Source organism: Bubalus bubalis, chromosome X (assembly GCF_019923935.1).
Source record: "Bubalus bubalis isolate 160015118507 breed Murrah chromosome X, NDDB_SH_1, whole genome shotgun sequence".
Taxonomy (NCBI): domain Eukaryota; kingdom Metazoa; phylum Chordata; class Mammalia; order Artiodactyla; family Bovidae; genus Bubalus; species Bubalus bubalis.
The window spans coordinates 128,878,466-128,894,530 of NC_059181.1; the positions used below are offsets into that span (position 1 = coordinate 128,878,466).

Genomic DNA, 16,065 nt, shown 5'->3' on the forward strand with positions numbered 1-16,065 from the left:
GCTGAGATTTTTTTTTTTAATCATGAAAGGATGTTGAATTTTGTCAAATTCTTTTTTTTCCCCACCTGTTGAGATGATCATATGATTTTATCTTTCATTCTATTAATGTGACATTTACTAATTTGTATATTTTGAACCTTCCTTGCATCCCAGGGGTAAATCCCTCTTGATTGTGTGCTATGGAATTCAATGTGATAGTGTTTTGTTGAGAAATTTTGCATCTACCTTTATTAGGAATATTGGTTCATAATTTCTTATAATATCCTTATCTGCTTTTGGTATCAGAGCAATGCTGGTCTCATAAAATAGGTCTGGGAGTGTTCCCCCCTCTTTGAATTTTTGGTAGTTGAGAAGGATTGGCATTCATTCTTTAAATGTTTGGTAAAATTCACCAGGGAAGCCATCTGGAATCTCATCTTGGAATTTTATGTGTTGGGAGTTTTTTGATTACCCATTCAGTCTCCTTATTTGTTACTGTTCTGTTCAGATTTTCAGTATCTTCATGATTCAGTCTTGGTAGGTTGTATGATTCCAGTCATTGATCCATTTCTTCTAGGTTATCCGATTTGTTGGTGTGTAATTGTTCATGCTGCTGCTGCTCAGTCTCTTCAGTCGTGTCCGACTCTGTGCGACCCCATAGATGGCAGCCCACCAGGCTCCTCCATCCATGGGATTTTCCAGGTAAGAGGACTGGAGTGGGGTGCCATCGCCTTCTCCGGTAATTGTTCATAGTTATTCCTTAAAATCCTTTGTATTTGTGTGGTTTCATTTATAATGGTTCCTTCTCATTTATAATTTTGCATCTTCTCTTACTTTTCATGACAGGTTCTAACTATAAGTTTTTCAATTTTGATTATCTTTTCAAAGAACCAACTTTTAGTTTCATTGATCTTTTTTCTCTTTTCATGTTCTCTATTTCATTTATTTACACATCTTTATTTCCATGTTTCTCTTAACTTTGGGCTCATTTTTTTTCTAGTTCCTTGAGGTATAATGTGTGGTGGTTTGAGATCTTTTTCTAAAATTAATGTAGGCACTTTTTACTATAAACTTTCTTCTTTAAAATGTTTTTGCTGCATAAATTATATGTTTCTATTTTTATTTGTTTCAATACATTGTTTTTATTTCCCTTTGATTTCTTTGACCCATTAGGTGTTGAGGAGTGCACTATTTAGTTTCCATGTATTTGTGAATTTTCCAATCTTCTTCCTATATTTGATTCCTAGTTTTATAACAATTCAGTCCAAAAAGATACTTGATAACATTTCAATTTTCTTCCATTTGATGAGACTTGTTTTGTCTCTTTGGGATAACTATTACCATTTAACAGTTGTTGTCTTAACTTGCCTAGGTCTTGACTGTCTACATATGGCTTTCCCATCTTGTTTTGAATCCTCACCACTGCCTATGAGATTTCTGCTTTCAGGAAAGGGCTGTGATGCTGGATACATTGTTGCAGATTTACGTATAAAGCGGTAACCCGGGGACAATGCGCTTTAGAAGAGAGGATGCAAGAATGTTTTCTTGGAGTTATTAAGAGGTCATGTTCCTTGACAAAGGAAAAGCGTCTCTAATGTAAAAGTCCCGATGATTTAGTCCAAAGATTGTGGACTGTGTGCTTCGTTAAATGTCTCACTTTTTCATTGCTACTCCATGCGTTGTAAAGACTAGTTTCCCAATCAGTCCACTACCCCTTAAATCACCTTCCCTGTGTCCCTGGGGGACCCTAGTGCCTGTGAATTGGGTAATAGTACACTTCTTGTACTAATTATAAGTGATAGAACACTTATATGGAACACTCTTTACACATGCCCCATGTCAATCTGTTCCAGGCCTGGCAACAGTGAGCACCTCCCTATGAGACAGAACATTTCTTGGGGATTATTGTACTCCTCTGGTTAGTCCATTAGTGTTTGTCATCTTGCCCCAATTTCACTGTGACCCTGTCTTCGATTGGCCAGAAATGTATTGCACGTCCTACATATCCTATTGTTGAAGCTCTTAAGACCTTGCTGAAATTAAAAATTCTACAGATGCCAAAAGCCATACTTCCAATCAGGCAGAAAACAAGCTTACCACAGTGAAGAAAGTCTGGCTCCAGTGGAGAGCTGTCTTACCCTCTCACTCCAGCATTGAGGTGGAGATCTCCATGTACCCAAACTTTTAGTGCCTTCCACTCAGGAGCTTCTGCTTCAAAGGTTTTAGCCCAAAGCAAGGCTATATGCCGTCACCCCCACCCTGTGGCATAGTGGTGAAGACTCTGCCTGCCAGTGCAGGATTTGCAAGAGATGCAGGTTCAATTCCTGGGTCCAGAAGGTCCTCTGGAGAAGGAAATGGCAACCCACTCCAGTATTCTTGCCTGGGAACTCCCATGGACAGAGGAGGCTGGCGGGCTACAGCCCATGGGGTTGCCAAGAGTCTGACATGACTGAGCACACACACACACACACACACACACACACACACACACACAGAGACACACACTTTCCTAACGCCATTCATCAAAAGTTACTAGGCTGGACAGCCCCCACATCCCACGTGAACCAGTCTCCCTCAACCACAGAGAAGAGGGAAGTTCAAAATGGGGAGTGGAAAAGGAGAGGAGTCAGGATGAGAGGGATGGCTAGCTATGAGGGATGGGGACAAGTAGCCCAGCAAGTTTTGACTCCTTCCTTCCTATCTTGCCTCACAGTCTTTTGTAGCATTGCCTCCTTTAAGAACTTCAGGCAAAGGAATAAAGATGTAGAATCATTTGCCCTAAGAGTCAGTTGGTTAATAGGCTGGCTCTCCAAGGCACCTACCACCCTAATTTCACCTAGGTTCACTGGAAGTTGGTTCAAATTTCCTCTCTAAGTCCTTCCCCTTTAATTCCATCCCCCAAACCCTTCAAATACTGTGAGCTCCCTTTGGATTCCTGTGCAGTGCCTACCTCATTTTCTTGGGAAGCCCAGAAGAGTCTTAGTATACCTTTCACTGTTTCTGCCTCTGATACCTTGGGGCTACTTTGCTTAAACAGAAATGCAGGAGTAGACGTAACTGTGCTTTTTCAGGTCTGAGTGTAATGGTTGAGGAAAACCAATGGGTTCTTGGTTTTCCAGATGATGGTATAACGTGATACTGAAAGGTTGTTGCTGATCGAAAAGACACCGGGATTCTTGGCCTCCGGAGGAGAAGAATTCAATCCAGGGCAAGAGACGAGGCTTGATCGCTCAGAGCTTTTGTGTAATAAAGTTTTATTAAAGTATAAAGGAGATAGAGAAAGCTTCTGACATAGGCATCAGAAGGGGACAGAAAGAGTACCCCCTGCTAGTCTTCAGCTGGATGTTATATAGTCACTGCTGTTAAGTCACTTCAGGTGTGTCCGACTCTGTGCGACCCCATGGACTGCAGCCTACCAGGCTCCTCCATCCATGGGATTTTCCAGGCAAGAATACTGGAGTGGGTGGCCATTAGCAGTCTGGTAATCAAAGAAAGGAATGTCTTAAAACTCAGAATGGCACCAGGCCCCTCATCCATAAGATGCATTTTGGGATCATCTTGGCGCCAGATGATTCATCCCAGGCCATGAAACGATTGACTTGAATCTTGCAGAAGGGCAGATTACCCTACAAAGAGTTTCGTTTACATAGATGAGGCGAACAATATCTGAGTGTAACATACTGGTTTGTCAAGTAGGTTCTGAGGCATTAGGCGGAACCGAGTTGAAGACAGTCTGGGGCAAATGCATAGTACATTAACATAGCTTAAGACAAACATTTCCATAAGAAAAATACATTGGTTAACTCAAGGTTTGAGAATAGTTAACTTCAGGTGAAACCAGGTGTCATTATGGCAACACAGTATTTTAAGAGAAACCTCCTTTTAAATTTGTATAGGGAAGGAAAAAAAAAATCACTAGTTTGTTTCCGCCTGATGTTTGAGCGAGAGAAATATGTCTGACACTTGCAGCCTGTTTCCTCTGTGTGGAGACCCCTGGCCTTCCTGCCTGTTACCCTCTCAATACCACACAATCACGTGCTGGATTTTTGTACTTTCTCTATAAAACATCTGCATCTTTACCTTTTTTATCATGCTAGGTTCTTGATTAACTGGATTTTATTTCCTTTGTATTTTCTTCATGAAATTTCATTTAGGTGGATGTCCTTTACCCAGGTAATTCTGGTAGATGAGCTGTTATGCCTTCTCTCTTCTCAGAGTGAACTTCTATTAGGTCATTCTTATTCTGAGCACTCACCATTATTAATTTTTCCCACAGTTAACAAGTCTGTTTTTAAACACAAGTTATTTTTTCACGCCCAGGGGCACATTCTTCAGAGCATTCAGCTTCTTTGTAACTTGTTTGATCTTTGCATATGAAAACAAATACAACAGAACCTGTTCTGTAGTCTGTCATGCGGAGGGCAATCAAATAGGCTATTGATAATTCAGACCTGAAGGTTTTCAGAGAAATGAAATGTTCTTAAGAGGTGGTGCAGGGCATAAAGGGCCTCCACTTAGGTGCGCCTGAGCAAGCTGATGGCTTCCAGGTGGGTATTTGTATGGGGAAGAGGTGGTATTGAAATTTTGTATATGAACACCTAGGAAGCAAAGAAAGTGAGCAGTGGGAGGGTATTGCAGTAGAGGGGGCAAGATGGTTCGTATTTCTACTCCAGTCTGGACTAGGGACTAGATCCAAGTACTATAGCAAGATGGGCTATTAGAATGAGGCATTTTTGGAATTACAGGCCAGTATCACTGATGAACATAGATGCAAAAATTCTCAACAAAATTCTACCAAACAGAATTCAATAACACATTAACCAGGTCATACACCATGATCAAGTTGAGTTTATTCCAGGGATGCAAGAATTCTTCAATATATGCAAACCAATGTGCTACAGCCTATCAACAAATTGAAAGATAAAAACCATATAATAGATGCAGAAAAAGCATTTGACAAAATTCAGGACCCATTTGTGATTAACACTCCAAAAAATGGGCATAGAAGGAAGCTACCTCAACATAGAAAAGTCCATATATGACAAGCCCACAGTAAACCTTCTCAATGGGGAAAAACTGAAAGCACTCCCTCTAAGATCAGGAACAAGACAAGGGTGCTCACTCTCCTATCATTCAACATAGTTTTGAAATCCTAGTTATGCCAATCACAGAAGAAAAAGAAATAAAAGGAATCCAGATGGGAAAAGAAGAAGTAAAGCCTCCCTGATTGCAGATGACATGATACTCGACATAGAGAACCCTAAAGATAGTATCAGAAAATTACTAGAGCTAATCAGTGAGTTTAGCAAAGTAATGGGATACAAAATCAATACACAGAAATCACCTACATTCCTATATACTAACAATGAGAAATGAGAAAGAGAAATTAAGGAAACAATTCCATTCACCATCGCATCAAAAAGACTAAAATATCTAGGAATAAACCTACATAAGGAGACAGAAGAACTGTATAACAGAAAATCATAAGACACTGATGAAAGAAAGCAAAGATGACATGAACAGATGGAGAGATATTCCATGTTTCTGGGGTGGAAGAATCAATATTGTGAAAATGACAATGCTACCAAATGTAATCTACAGATTGAATGCAATCCCTATCCAAATACCAATGGCTTTTTTCCCACAGAACTAGAATTGTTTCAGTTTCATATGAAGACACCAAAGACCCCAAATAGCCAAAGCAGTCTTGAGAAAGAAGCATGGAGCTGGAGGAATCAGCCTTCCTGACTTCAGATTATACAACAAAGCTACAGTCATCAAAACAGTATGGTACTGGCACAAAAACATAGATGCACACAAATAGAACAAAATAGAGAGCCCAGAAATAACCCCCGCGCTTATGGGTACCTTCTTTTTGACAAAGGAGGCAAGAATATACAATGGAGCAAAGATAGCCTCTTCAATAAGTGGTGCTGGGAAAACTGGATAGTTACATGTAAAAGAATGAAAATAGAGCATTTCCTAACACCATACACAAAGGTAAACACAAAATATATTAAAGACCTAATATAAGACCTGCAACTATAAAACTCTTAGAGGAAAACATAGAACACTCGATGACAGAAATCAAAGCAAGATCCTACAGTAATGGAAACAAAAACAAAGGTAACAACTGGAACCTAGTTAAAGTTAGAAGTTTTTGCACAGCAAAGGAAACTATAACCAAGGTGAAAAGTCAACCCTCAGAATGGGAGACAATAATAGCACATGAAACAACTGACAAAGGATTAATTTCCAAATATACAAATAGCTCATACAATACCAGAAACACAAATAATCCAATTAAAAAGTGGGAAAAAACCCTAAACAGGTATATCTCCAAAGAAGACATATACATGGCTAACAAACACATGAAAAGAGGCTCAACATCACTCATTATTTGGCTCACTCACTGAGTCGTGTTCGATTCTTTGTGACCCCGTGGACTGCAGCACGCCAGGCTTCCCTGTCCAGCACCAATTCCCAGCACTTGCTCAAACTCGCACTCATCAAGTTGGTGATGCCATCCAACCATCTCATCCTCTGTTGTCCCCTTCTCCTCAGCGTCATTTCTAAGGAGTCAGTTCTTTGCATCAGGTAGCCAAAGTATTGGAGCTTCAGCTTCAGCCTCAGCCCTTCCAATGAGTATTGAGGACTTACTTCCTTTGGGATTGATTGGTTGGATCTCCGTGCAGTGCAAGGGCTCTCCATGAGAGTTCTCCAACACCACAGTTCACAAGCATCAGTTCTTCAGTGCTCAGCTACTTTATGGGCCAACTCTCACATCCATACATGACTACTGGAAAAACCATGGCTTGGACTATAGGGAACTTTGTCGGCAAAGTAATGTCTCTGCTTTTTAATATGCTGTCTAGGTTTGTCATAGCTTTTCTTCCAGGGAGCAAGCATCTTTCAATACCATGGCTGCAGTCACCATCTGCAGTGATTTTGGGCCCCCTCAAAATAAAGCCTCTCACTGTTTCCATTCTTACCCTATCTATTTGCCGTGAAGTGATGGGACTTGATGTCATGATCTTAGTTTTTCAATGTTGAGTTTTAGGCCAGCTTTTTTAATCTCCTGTTTCATTTTCACCAAGAGGCTCTTTATTAGAGAAATGAAAATCAAACCTATAATGAGATCTTGCCTCACACCAGTCAGAATGCCCATCATTAAAAGGTCTACAAACAATAAATGCTGGAGAGGGTGTGGAGAAAAGGGAACCCTCTTGCACCGTTGGTGGCAATGTAAATTGATACAGCCACTATGGAAGACGGTATAGAGATTCCTTAAAAAACCTAGCAAACCCACTCCTAGGCATATACGCTGAGGAAATAAAAATTGAAAAAGACACACGTACCCAGTGTTCCTTGCAGTAGTCTTTACAATAGCTAGAACATGGGAGCAACCTAGATGTCCATCAAAAGATGAAGAGATAAAGGAGCTGTGGTACATATGTACAATGGAATATTACTCAGCCATATAAAGGAATGCATTTAAGTCAGTTCTAAAGAGGTAGATGAACCTAGAGCCTATTATACAGAGTGTAGTAAGTCAGAAGGAGAAACGTAAGTATTGTATACTAACACATATATATATATATGGAAACTAAAAAGATGTACCAATGAATTTATTTGCAGGGCAGCAGTGGAGAGACAGACATAGAGAACAGACTCATGGACATGGGAGGGTGGGAGGAGAGAGTGAGATGTATGGAGAGAGTAATATGGAAACTTAATTACCATAAGTAAAATAGATAGCCACTGGCAATTTGCTATATAACTTGGGGAACTCAAACAGGGGCTCTGTATCAACCTAAAGGGGTGGGATAGGGAGTAAGATGGGAGGGAGTTTCAAGAGGGAGGGGGCAAAATTATACCTCTGGCTGGTTTATCTTGATGTCTGACAGAAAACAACAGAATTCTGTAAAGCATTTATACTTCAATTAAAAAAATAAATTAAAAAAACCATTTTCAGAAGCATGACGCCCAGTATGCTCAGGAATAGGTGTAACATGGAGTGAAAAGGGAAAGGGGTGATAGAGCAGATATTTAATCTGGCCTGCGTGAAACATTAGTCCTATTTGCAAGGTTCAAAAAAAGAGTTCAGTTGGGATCCACATGTCTAAAAATATTTGAAATGTTCAAATCAAATGATAAACCATTAAATAAGTTGTATCTCCTTCCACGACAAATGTACCTTCCTAATGAGCTGAAAGGCCAGGTTGGGATTTAGTCTTCTCAGACTCCTCTAAGTTCAGCCCTGATGGCGTGGGAAGAGCTGTCCTCCTTCCCTTCCCCCGCCCATGCCCACGCTCCTAGGCCAGGCTGCATCCCCTTCTGGGCCTACAACCCCTCCTTGGGCCTGGGAGCATCCACCCCAGCAGTGAGTGCAGTCAGCCCTCCCCAGGACAGGTCTAAGAGGAGCACACGGGCCCTGGAAGCAGGCTAGGGACTGTTCAGGGCTGCCAGGTACCTGGAGCATGGGCTAGCAGGGACACACCCCTTGTTCCCATGGGCTGGACTCCTGGCCCTGGTGGGAGGGGTGTGGCTAGAAGAGGACCAAAGTGGCCCTCTAGAGCATAGAGCTCAAGAAAGAGATATCTCTGCCTGGGCCAGGAAGCAATAGTGTTTTAACAACCAGCACCGCAGAAATACTAACAAATCAGAACCAGGTTGAAGGGCCGCAAATTGTCCTAGTTGACCTGCCCTTTCAGTTGAAATAATGGTGACAGGGAATGCTTTGCCTTCTGTCTCACCATGTGGTTCTAGCCATAAGGAATAATATAACACATTTTAAAATGTCAACACTGGTGACCAAAAAAAAAAAAAAAAAAAAAGTTGTTGGGATCTTAAGTTTGCTTCACTTTAATTGACATTAAATACCTAGGAAGAGGAAAATCCTTTGCCTAGGGCTTTGGGAAAGAAAGATAAATAAAACCCTTAAGGTCCCAGCCATTTAAAGGTTCAGTGCAGAGGTTGGTTTTGAATGAATAGGTGGATGTAGTGTGTGTATTTGCATGTGCACACAGTTAGAATAGAAGACATGTCACCACAGAACATGACAGTATGTTATCAGTTACCTACAAGAAGGTCAGGAGCCGAGCCCGTAGGAACAAAGTATGCTCCAGCTAGACCATATTTCAGATACCTAGGAAGCCTGAAGTAAATGCAGAAATGAGCCCGTCTAGTCTCAAACCCCCAGGCCCTTCCCCTTCTCTGATCCTCCACTCTGGTCATCTACAACTTTAACCTTTTATTACCTTAAACAGAGTTCAAAGATTAAGTCCACTTTCTCCCTTTTCATTTTATGTCATTTTATGACATACTTCCCATCTGCACAAAATTATAAAGACTACTATAAACACTATTTACCCACCACTCAGTTTAAGAAATGTAAATTAGAGACACAGTTGAAGCCCACTACGTATCCCTCCCCAATAGGATCACTGTCCTTGTCTTTCCCCAAGAGGTAACCGCCATCCTAAATGTGGTTTATCTTTCCATTGCATGCCTTTCTGTATGCTTGGGTACGCATACATCCTCACAGGCAACTCTGTATGTATCTACTATCCACTCCTGCTGAATGAAGGTTCTCTTAGACTTCGTATACCCGGTATCATGTCTGTGACTTTCTGGAACCAGCTCTGTTCCTGGATATTTTTCTGGTGCCATCCCCTATCCACAGCCTCTCTCTGTCTCAGCCCCTGTGAATCCTAATTTCCTCGCCAGTCCAGCCCCGACCGTCCTGTTCAATTTACCTCCAGCAGCCCCAAGGCAGTGAACGAAGGCTGGTCACCAGAGGTGGGTCTCAACTTCTCCCCCTGTGGCTGTCAACCAGTGCTTCTCAAACCTTGGCTGCATCAGAATCCCCTGGAGGGCTTGTTAAAACACACACTACTGGGCCCCACTCTCAGTTTCTGATTCACAGGTCTTAAGTAGAGCCTAAGAATTCGTGGGTGATGCTAATAATGCTATTTTAAGGACCAAACTTTGAGAACCAGTGCTCCAAATCAGCGTCTGGGCTCAGGCTCAGCAGCACCATCTGGCCTCCAGGCAAGCTGGGCCATCCCTCAGGTTTCCTTCAAAAGCACCCAGCAGGACTATGAAATACACATATAACACAAGTCCTGTGCAGTTTTAAATGTTCTAGTAGCCACATCTAAAAAGTAAAAAGAGGGCATCCCTGGTGATCTAGTGGTTAAGAATCCACCTTGCAGTGCAGGGGACACAGGTTCAATCCCTGGTACAGGAAGATCCCACATGCTGAGGGGCAAGTAAGCCCATGTGCCGCAACTCTGAAGCCCGTCTGCCCTAGAGCTCATGCTCCACAAGAGAAGCCACCTCAGTGAGAACCTGTGCACCGTAACTAGAGAAAGCTCACGTGTAGCAATAAATAAATTTTTAAAAAAGGAAAAAGAAACTGGAGGAAATAATTTTAATGCTATATTTAATACTAGATTATCATTTCAATGTGTAATTAGGTATTAAAGAGACTTTACACCACTTTTTACATTTGTAGCACATTTCAACTCAGAGTAGCCACATTTTCAATGCTCAGTAGCCACACATGGCTAGTGACTAGTACAGTAAACAAGTTCAGATATAAAGCCTTGACCCCTATTTCTGTCTTTACAAAACTGTTTTAAATACAAATTTTATTTTGGGCTGCAATAAAAGAACTTAAAACAGGCTTATCAAATGGTGGAATGTGATGATGCCTTCCAATGATGTAAAACGGCTTCTCATTTTTAAAGAGATTTAAATCAGGATTATTTATATACACAAATCTATCTACATTTCAGTTTACTACTTTGAAACTTAGTTTTAACTAGAACAAATGCTGTCAAATATATCTGGAAAAGATAAAACCCAATTAGATATTGGAATTTTTATAGATATTATTATTAGACAGTTGCTTTTTGGGGGATGGATTTGGGAAGGAAATCAATGTTAGTAATCCCATGGGCTTCTGAAAAATCTAAAAATAGCGAACAATGGATCCTTTCTTCTTTCTCTGTCTTCTTTCTAGTCTTCCAAACTGCAGGAAGAAATGAGAGAAAAGGAACGATTATACAGCATCAGTCAGCACCAGAAACTTTCTAAATCTAAGAAATCAGTCAGCCTCATGTATATCTGCTGCATCTGAGGGTTGTATCTCAACAAGGAGAGAAGAAAAACACATTTTCCTCTTGTAAAATTCACCCTGGACACTGGGTGCATGTACAACCCCATGGCTTCAATCATGTGATCCTACCAACCTTGTCTCCCTCTTGCCCACAACCATAAATGCTTTTTTTTCCCCCTTCCTTTGAGAGGCTAGTCTGGGACTTAAATCACTCTTTCTACCTTAAAAGCCTGTGCTCACTCCACAGATGATACTCCCTTACCCTCCCAGACCCTCGGTTTCCATATCTACCGTATGAGAAAGAGGCTGTTATTATGAAACACATCACTATGCAAACGAGGGAGAAAATGTTAATCATTAAAAGACAATACATATACCTTCACTACCAACTCAGTGATAAACAACAGTCATCCTATGACTGTTCCTTTTGACTGTCACATAAAATACACAAATCTATAACCGAGCAAATATTTAAGTATTAATCACTAAATGTGGTCCTTCTTGAAATTCTGAGCTTTTTGCTATTCGTAAGTAGTTACGTTCTAAAAGGTGTCTTCTCTTAGTGCAGGAGACTGCAGTTCTGTGGTCAAGAAATGAAGGCCAAACTACTGCACAGCCCAGTTGCTGCAGCTTTTCGTCACTGTTTTCTCAAGAAATACTGGTCTTAGGTACTGATACATTTACAACTTGTTGGTAGTCTTAGAGATAGAGGACCAAAGACCTCATAAGAACAAATGAGAAGCCATGAAGTATATTTCACTTCATGCTCTTTATATTACTGGGTGCAGAACTGTTCTATAAACATTAGGTAAATTTGAGTTGTTGAACTAATTTCAAACAAACATTTTCTTAATTTACTCCGAGAATTAAAAAGCAAAAACAAAATTGGTAAATGCCTGGGAATAGCTGGGTTATTTTCAAAGCTATACACAGATACCTGGGCTTTCTGGGCCTGTCCTTTCCTGGGTCCAGATCCTTTTCTGGTTCTTCTTGTTTTCTGTTATACTTCTTTTCTTTCCCCTCACTTTTGCTGCCCTGTGCCTCTTCTTTGGAGTTCTCATCCTGGCATTCAGCTGTTTCTTAAAGAGGAATAATAGACTTTGGGACCAGAGATTTACAGAAAAAAAAAAAAAAAACCCAAAAAACCACAAACACATAAGGAATGGCAGGATGTCCAGTCCTCTACCCTTAGGAGAAGCAGGACAGAAGCAACTAAGAAAAGAGTAACTGGGGGCCTTCCTTCTGGAGGATGCAACACTTCCATGGCCCTCACTTTGCTGCTGCTTGATCATTTTCACAATGATATTATTTCTTCTTTTCTAGTAAATCTGTCACCCTGTGCTACTGAATACTTGTGCTCAAGGATCAGAATTCTCTGGGTCTGATGCATTCTGGATGTTTTGGCCAGAACTTTTTCGCCAAAATATGCTTCACCTCAATAACAAATTCTATGGGGAAGCTCCTGAGTTCCTCAATCACCTAAACATTTCCTTTTGACCATGTGGTCCTGTATGAGTTCATAATGTTTTGGGATCAACTTTCCAAGAATCTTGACATTTTTAAAAGCTATGAACCAAATATGAGGTCTGCCATTTGCCTGTTCTCTTCCATGTCCTCTCAAGCTCCCTCTTGAACACCTGCCTCCACTGACCTTCACGTGTGGGCTCATAACTGGCACTGATCATCTCAGACCTCTTACCAGGGTTGGTAGAGGGCAGCTTATTTTCCCCCCAAACCAAAGAAATCGTTATGCAGTTGGGCTTCTACTGGGCCCCTCTGGCCTTCGATTCAAGGAGGCCCTGACTCCCGGCCTCCCCTCCTGAGGAACGCCCCCCCCCACCCCGTGCCCCCCGTATGAGCCTGCCCCCTCCTCGGGATCCCTGGTCCCCAGACCCGGCCTGCAGCTGCCAGTGTTTCCGTCCCCCCCAACTCCCCCCCGCCCCTCGAATGCTCACTCTCAGGGGCGACAGGCTCCTGTGGCATCTCCCGCGAGCTGGGCTCCTCAGACTCCTTGGTGGTCGTCTCCAATAAAGAGGCCTCCTCGGCTTCCTCTGCCGCCTGGGCTTCCTCCGCCTGCTCCGCCTCCTGGGCTTCCTCCGCCTGCTCCGCCCCCTGGTCCGGGGCTTCCTCAGCCGGCCCCTCCCCCGATTCATCCGATGGCACCTGGACCTCCGAAAACCTGGCCACGGCGGCTGAGCCGTGGTCGGACAAGCGCTGCCTGGTCTGGTGCCAGACCAACACGCGATCATCATTTGGCGGAAGTATGACGTGGTTTTCGGACAAACGGTTCACCATCGAGTGCGCCAGATTTAGGACCGTTAAGAGGAAGGTGTTCATGGGGAAGTGGCGCGAGACCACCATGCGGTTCACGCCCTCCGCCTGCTCCTCCACCTCCCTCTCCTCAGCCGGCCTGAGGTCGGCATCTTCCTCAGCGTTCCCGCCCTCCAGGGCCGCCTCCCTCGGGCCTCCTGAGGCCCCCACGACTCCACCCGCCTCAGCCTCAGGCATGGAGTCACCCCTGCGAGCCTCGGAGCTGCGGTCCACACCGTCACGGGCTCCAGCCTGGGCCCCCGCCGCACCTGCAGGGCCTTCCTGCCCGCCAGGGGCCAGATCTCCATCCCCCGTGGTAGACATGGCAGCCGCCAGTTACCTCAGCCAGGCAGGGGACGATGGCAGTGGCGCAGGTGGTGGCACCCGAAGTGGCTGCCCTGAGAGGAGGCTGAGGGAAGTGAGATGGACCGAGGCAGTCACGGAAGGGACCACAGAGGAGACCCCACGACCGGGAGGGTAGACGGCCAATGGCGGAAGCGTCCGACGGAAGTCGGGCCTCAGGCAGTGGAGCCAGGCCACAGTCGAGGGGCGGGGCCTGTTGACGCGGAACAGTTGACGGTGGCCTGTGACCCCTCGTCACGAGCTTTGGGCTCATTTGCTGACAAACAAGGATTGACGTGCTCTGTGTCCAATGAACGGCCAAGGCCCTTGGTTGTCAAATTGCTCACAATTGCCTACTTGTTCTTTGACGCGCTAGGGTTCTGACATGTGTGGAGGTCTTCTAGGCTCGTGTCCTTTATGTAATTGTGCAGGAAAGTATTTATGAAGGCATCCTGGGCCATGTGAACTGAGAGAAATTTCCCACCTGGGAATTTCCACCTGGTAATGGCTCATGTGAATAGAGACAGGGTCATAAAAATGTTGTATATCTCAGATGTTAGCAGTACTAAAAACCTCCGCAGAAGAGAAAGAGAATTTGGACAATTTACCTTAGTTAAAAATAGTTGGAAAAGAGTAGACAAATTGAAATGAATGCAGTCAGAACTGAAGGTTGAGAAGTGTTGGAGAAGTTAGGAGCTAGAAGGTGTATAATGAACCCAGACATATTCCCTTAATGCTTTGAAGACTGAATAAAAAAAGGAGAGGTTTCTTTAAAGGATCAGGTCATCTCCTAAGTGCTAAGCATGACAGACGTTAAAAGGGCCACCTTCCTAGGATGTTTCAGAGGCAACAGTCCCGGACTTTTTATTGATCTCAAGATCCACTTAGTCCAGACCCCAAGTGTAATTTTGAAAATTATACAGAAATGAACTGTTTTTATAGTCGTTCTGTAAAAAAAGTTTTGTAGCACTGTCGTTCTGTAAAAAAAAGTTTTGTAGCACTAAAAATATTTTTTGAAAAAGACATAGCCAATTACATCTGGATGTTACATTTAGGAAAAATACTAATAAGTCTCATAATTGTAAAGAGGGATTTTTTCCCCTTTCATTCAGTTCAGTTCCAACCGAATTTCAGTGTTTTTATTTTTTCTCTGTCTCACCTCGTGAATGGAGCATGGTGTTGCCGTAAATCATTGGTTTAAATTTGGAAGGCAATGTCAATAATCTCTAATTCAAAATTCTCATTATAAAGACAGCAAAAAAGAGGCAGAATCCCAATCTGAGGTCTGAGTTGGTTTAACATTTGCCGCCCTAAGTGATCCTGAAACAGTTACTTATCATTTCTAGGCCTCAGTTTTATCATCAGTATAGGTGGCATTCAATGAAAATATGAGTTAGGTAGATGGAAGAAGATGGAATTATATTTAGGATACTGAGCATTTGTTGAAACTGTGTTTTTAGTTTGATTTTGCCTTCTAAGTATGCAGTTTTTCTTTTTTATGTCGTAAAATATAATAATATTTTCCTTTTTCTTGGTTTTAACATCATAAATGTGTACATCTTTTCTCATCCAGAAATGAATTTTATACTTTCTTCTTTTTGGAGATCTTCTGAATGTTTACATTGAACTCCTTAATTTGGAATCAATAATGACTCACAGTGTTAAGATTAAAATCTCAGTTGATTTTTAAACAGCTCACCTATAATACCATTTGTTATGCATGAATTCCCCTCTGTAAGGATGTGTGGGCTTCCGGGGTGGCGCTAGTGGTAAAGAACCTGCCTGCCAATGCAGGAGATGTAAGAGACCCGGATTTGATCCCTGGGTTGGGATGATTCCGTGGAGGAGGGCATGGCAATCCCTTCCAGTAGTCTTGCCTGGAGAATTCTAAGCACAGAGGAACCTGGGGGGGCTGTAGTCCATAGGGTCACACAGAGTCGGACACAACTGAAGCAACTTAGCATGCACACACATAAGGATGTGTGGCCAAGTCCCCTTTAGCATTTTCTATAAAGACAGAAGAGATGCAAGAGAAACACACATTCTCTTAGCGTTTCAGGGCTGGAAAGGCCTTTAGATATGGAATCTAAGACCATTCTTTTTTAAAGTAATTGACCTCCAATTAAAATAAATAAATTTAATACAAAATCGACAAACAAAAACAAGAAAAAACATAATTTTTAAAATTAAAAAAAAATAAACGGGGAAACTAAGGTTTAGAGCTGCTAACTGGCATCCCCAAAGTCATGCCAGTTAGTAGAAGAGCCAGGACTAGGACCAATCTCCTGATCTTTAATGTGGAATTGAAA

General features: G+C 42.5%; 1 protein-coding gene and 1 long non-coding RNA gene across 4 annotated transcripts in view; one reads left to right on the forward strand and one right to left on the reverse strand.

Moving 5' to 3' along the window:
• The window catches only part of LOC112582730 (cancer/testis antigen 47A), a 34,434-nt gene extending 18,964 nt beyond the window's left edge, over positions 1-15,470 (reverse strand). The window contains exons 1-3 of one of the 3 annotated variants that reach the window (XM_025277630.3): positions 13,060-15,469; positions 12,042-12,183; positions 10,410-11,017 (exon numbers count right to left, since the gene is read on the reverse strand). In XM_025277630.3, the coding sequence (XP_025133415.3) occupies positions 11,005-11,017; positions 12,042-12,183; positions 13,060-13,738 (834 nt within the window). In that variant the 5' untranslated portion in view covers positions 13,739-15,469 and the 3' untranslated portion in view covers positions 10,410-11,004. Of the gene's footprint in view, positions 1-10,409; positions 11,018-11,672; positions 12,184-13,059 lie in introns of those variants that run through there. The other 2 variants (XM_044936599.2, XM_045164411.1) reach the window with 2 other exon arrangements.
• On the forward strand, positions 616-11,286 carry LOC123331722. Its single transcript, XR_006548460.2, has 2 exons — positions 616-681; positions 11,009-11,286. It is a non-coding gene; the product is annotated as an uncharacterized LOC123331722 (long non-coding RNA).
• Positions 15,471-16,065: the final 595 nt, after the last annotated feature.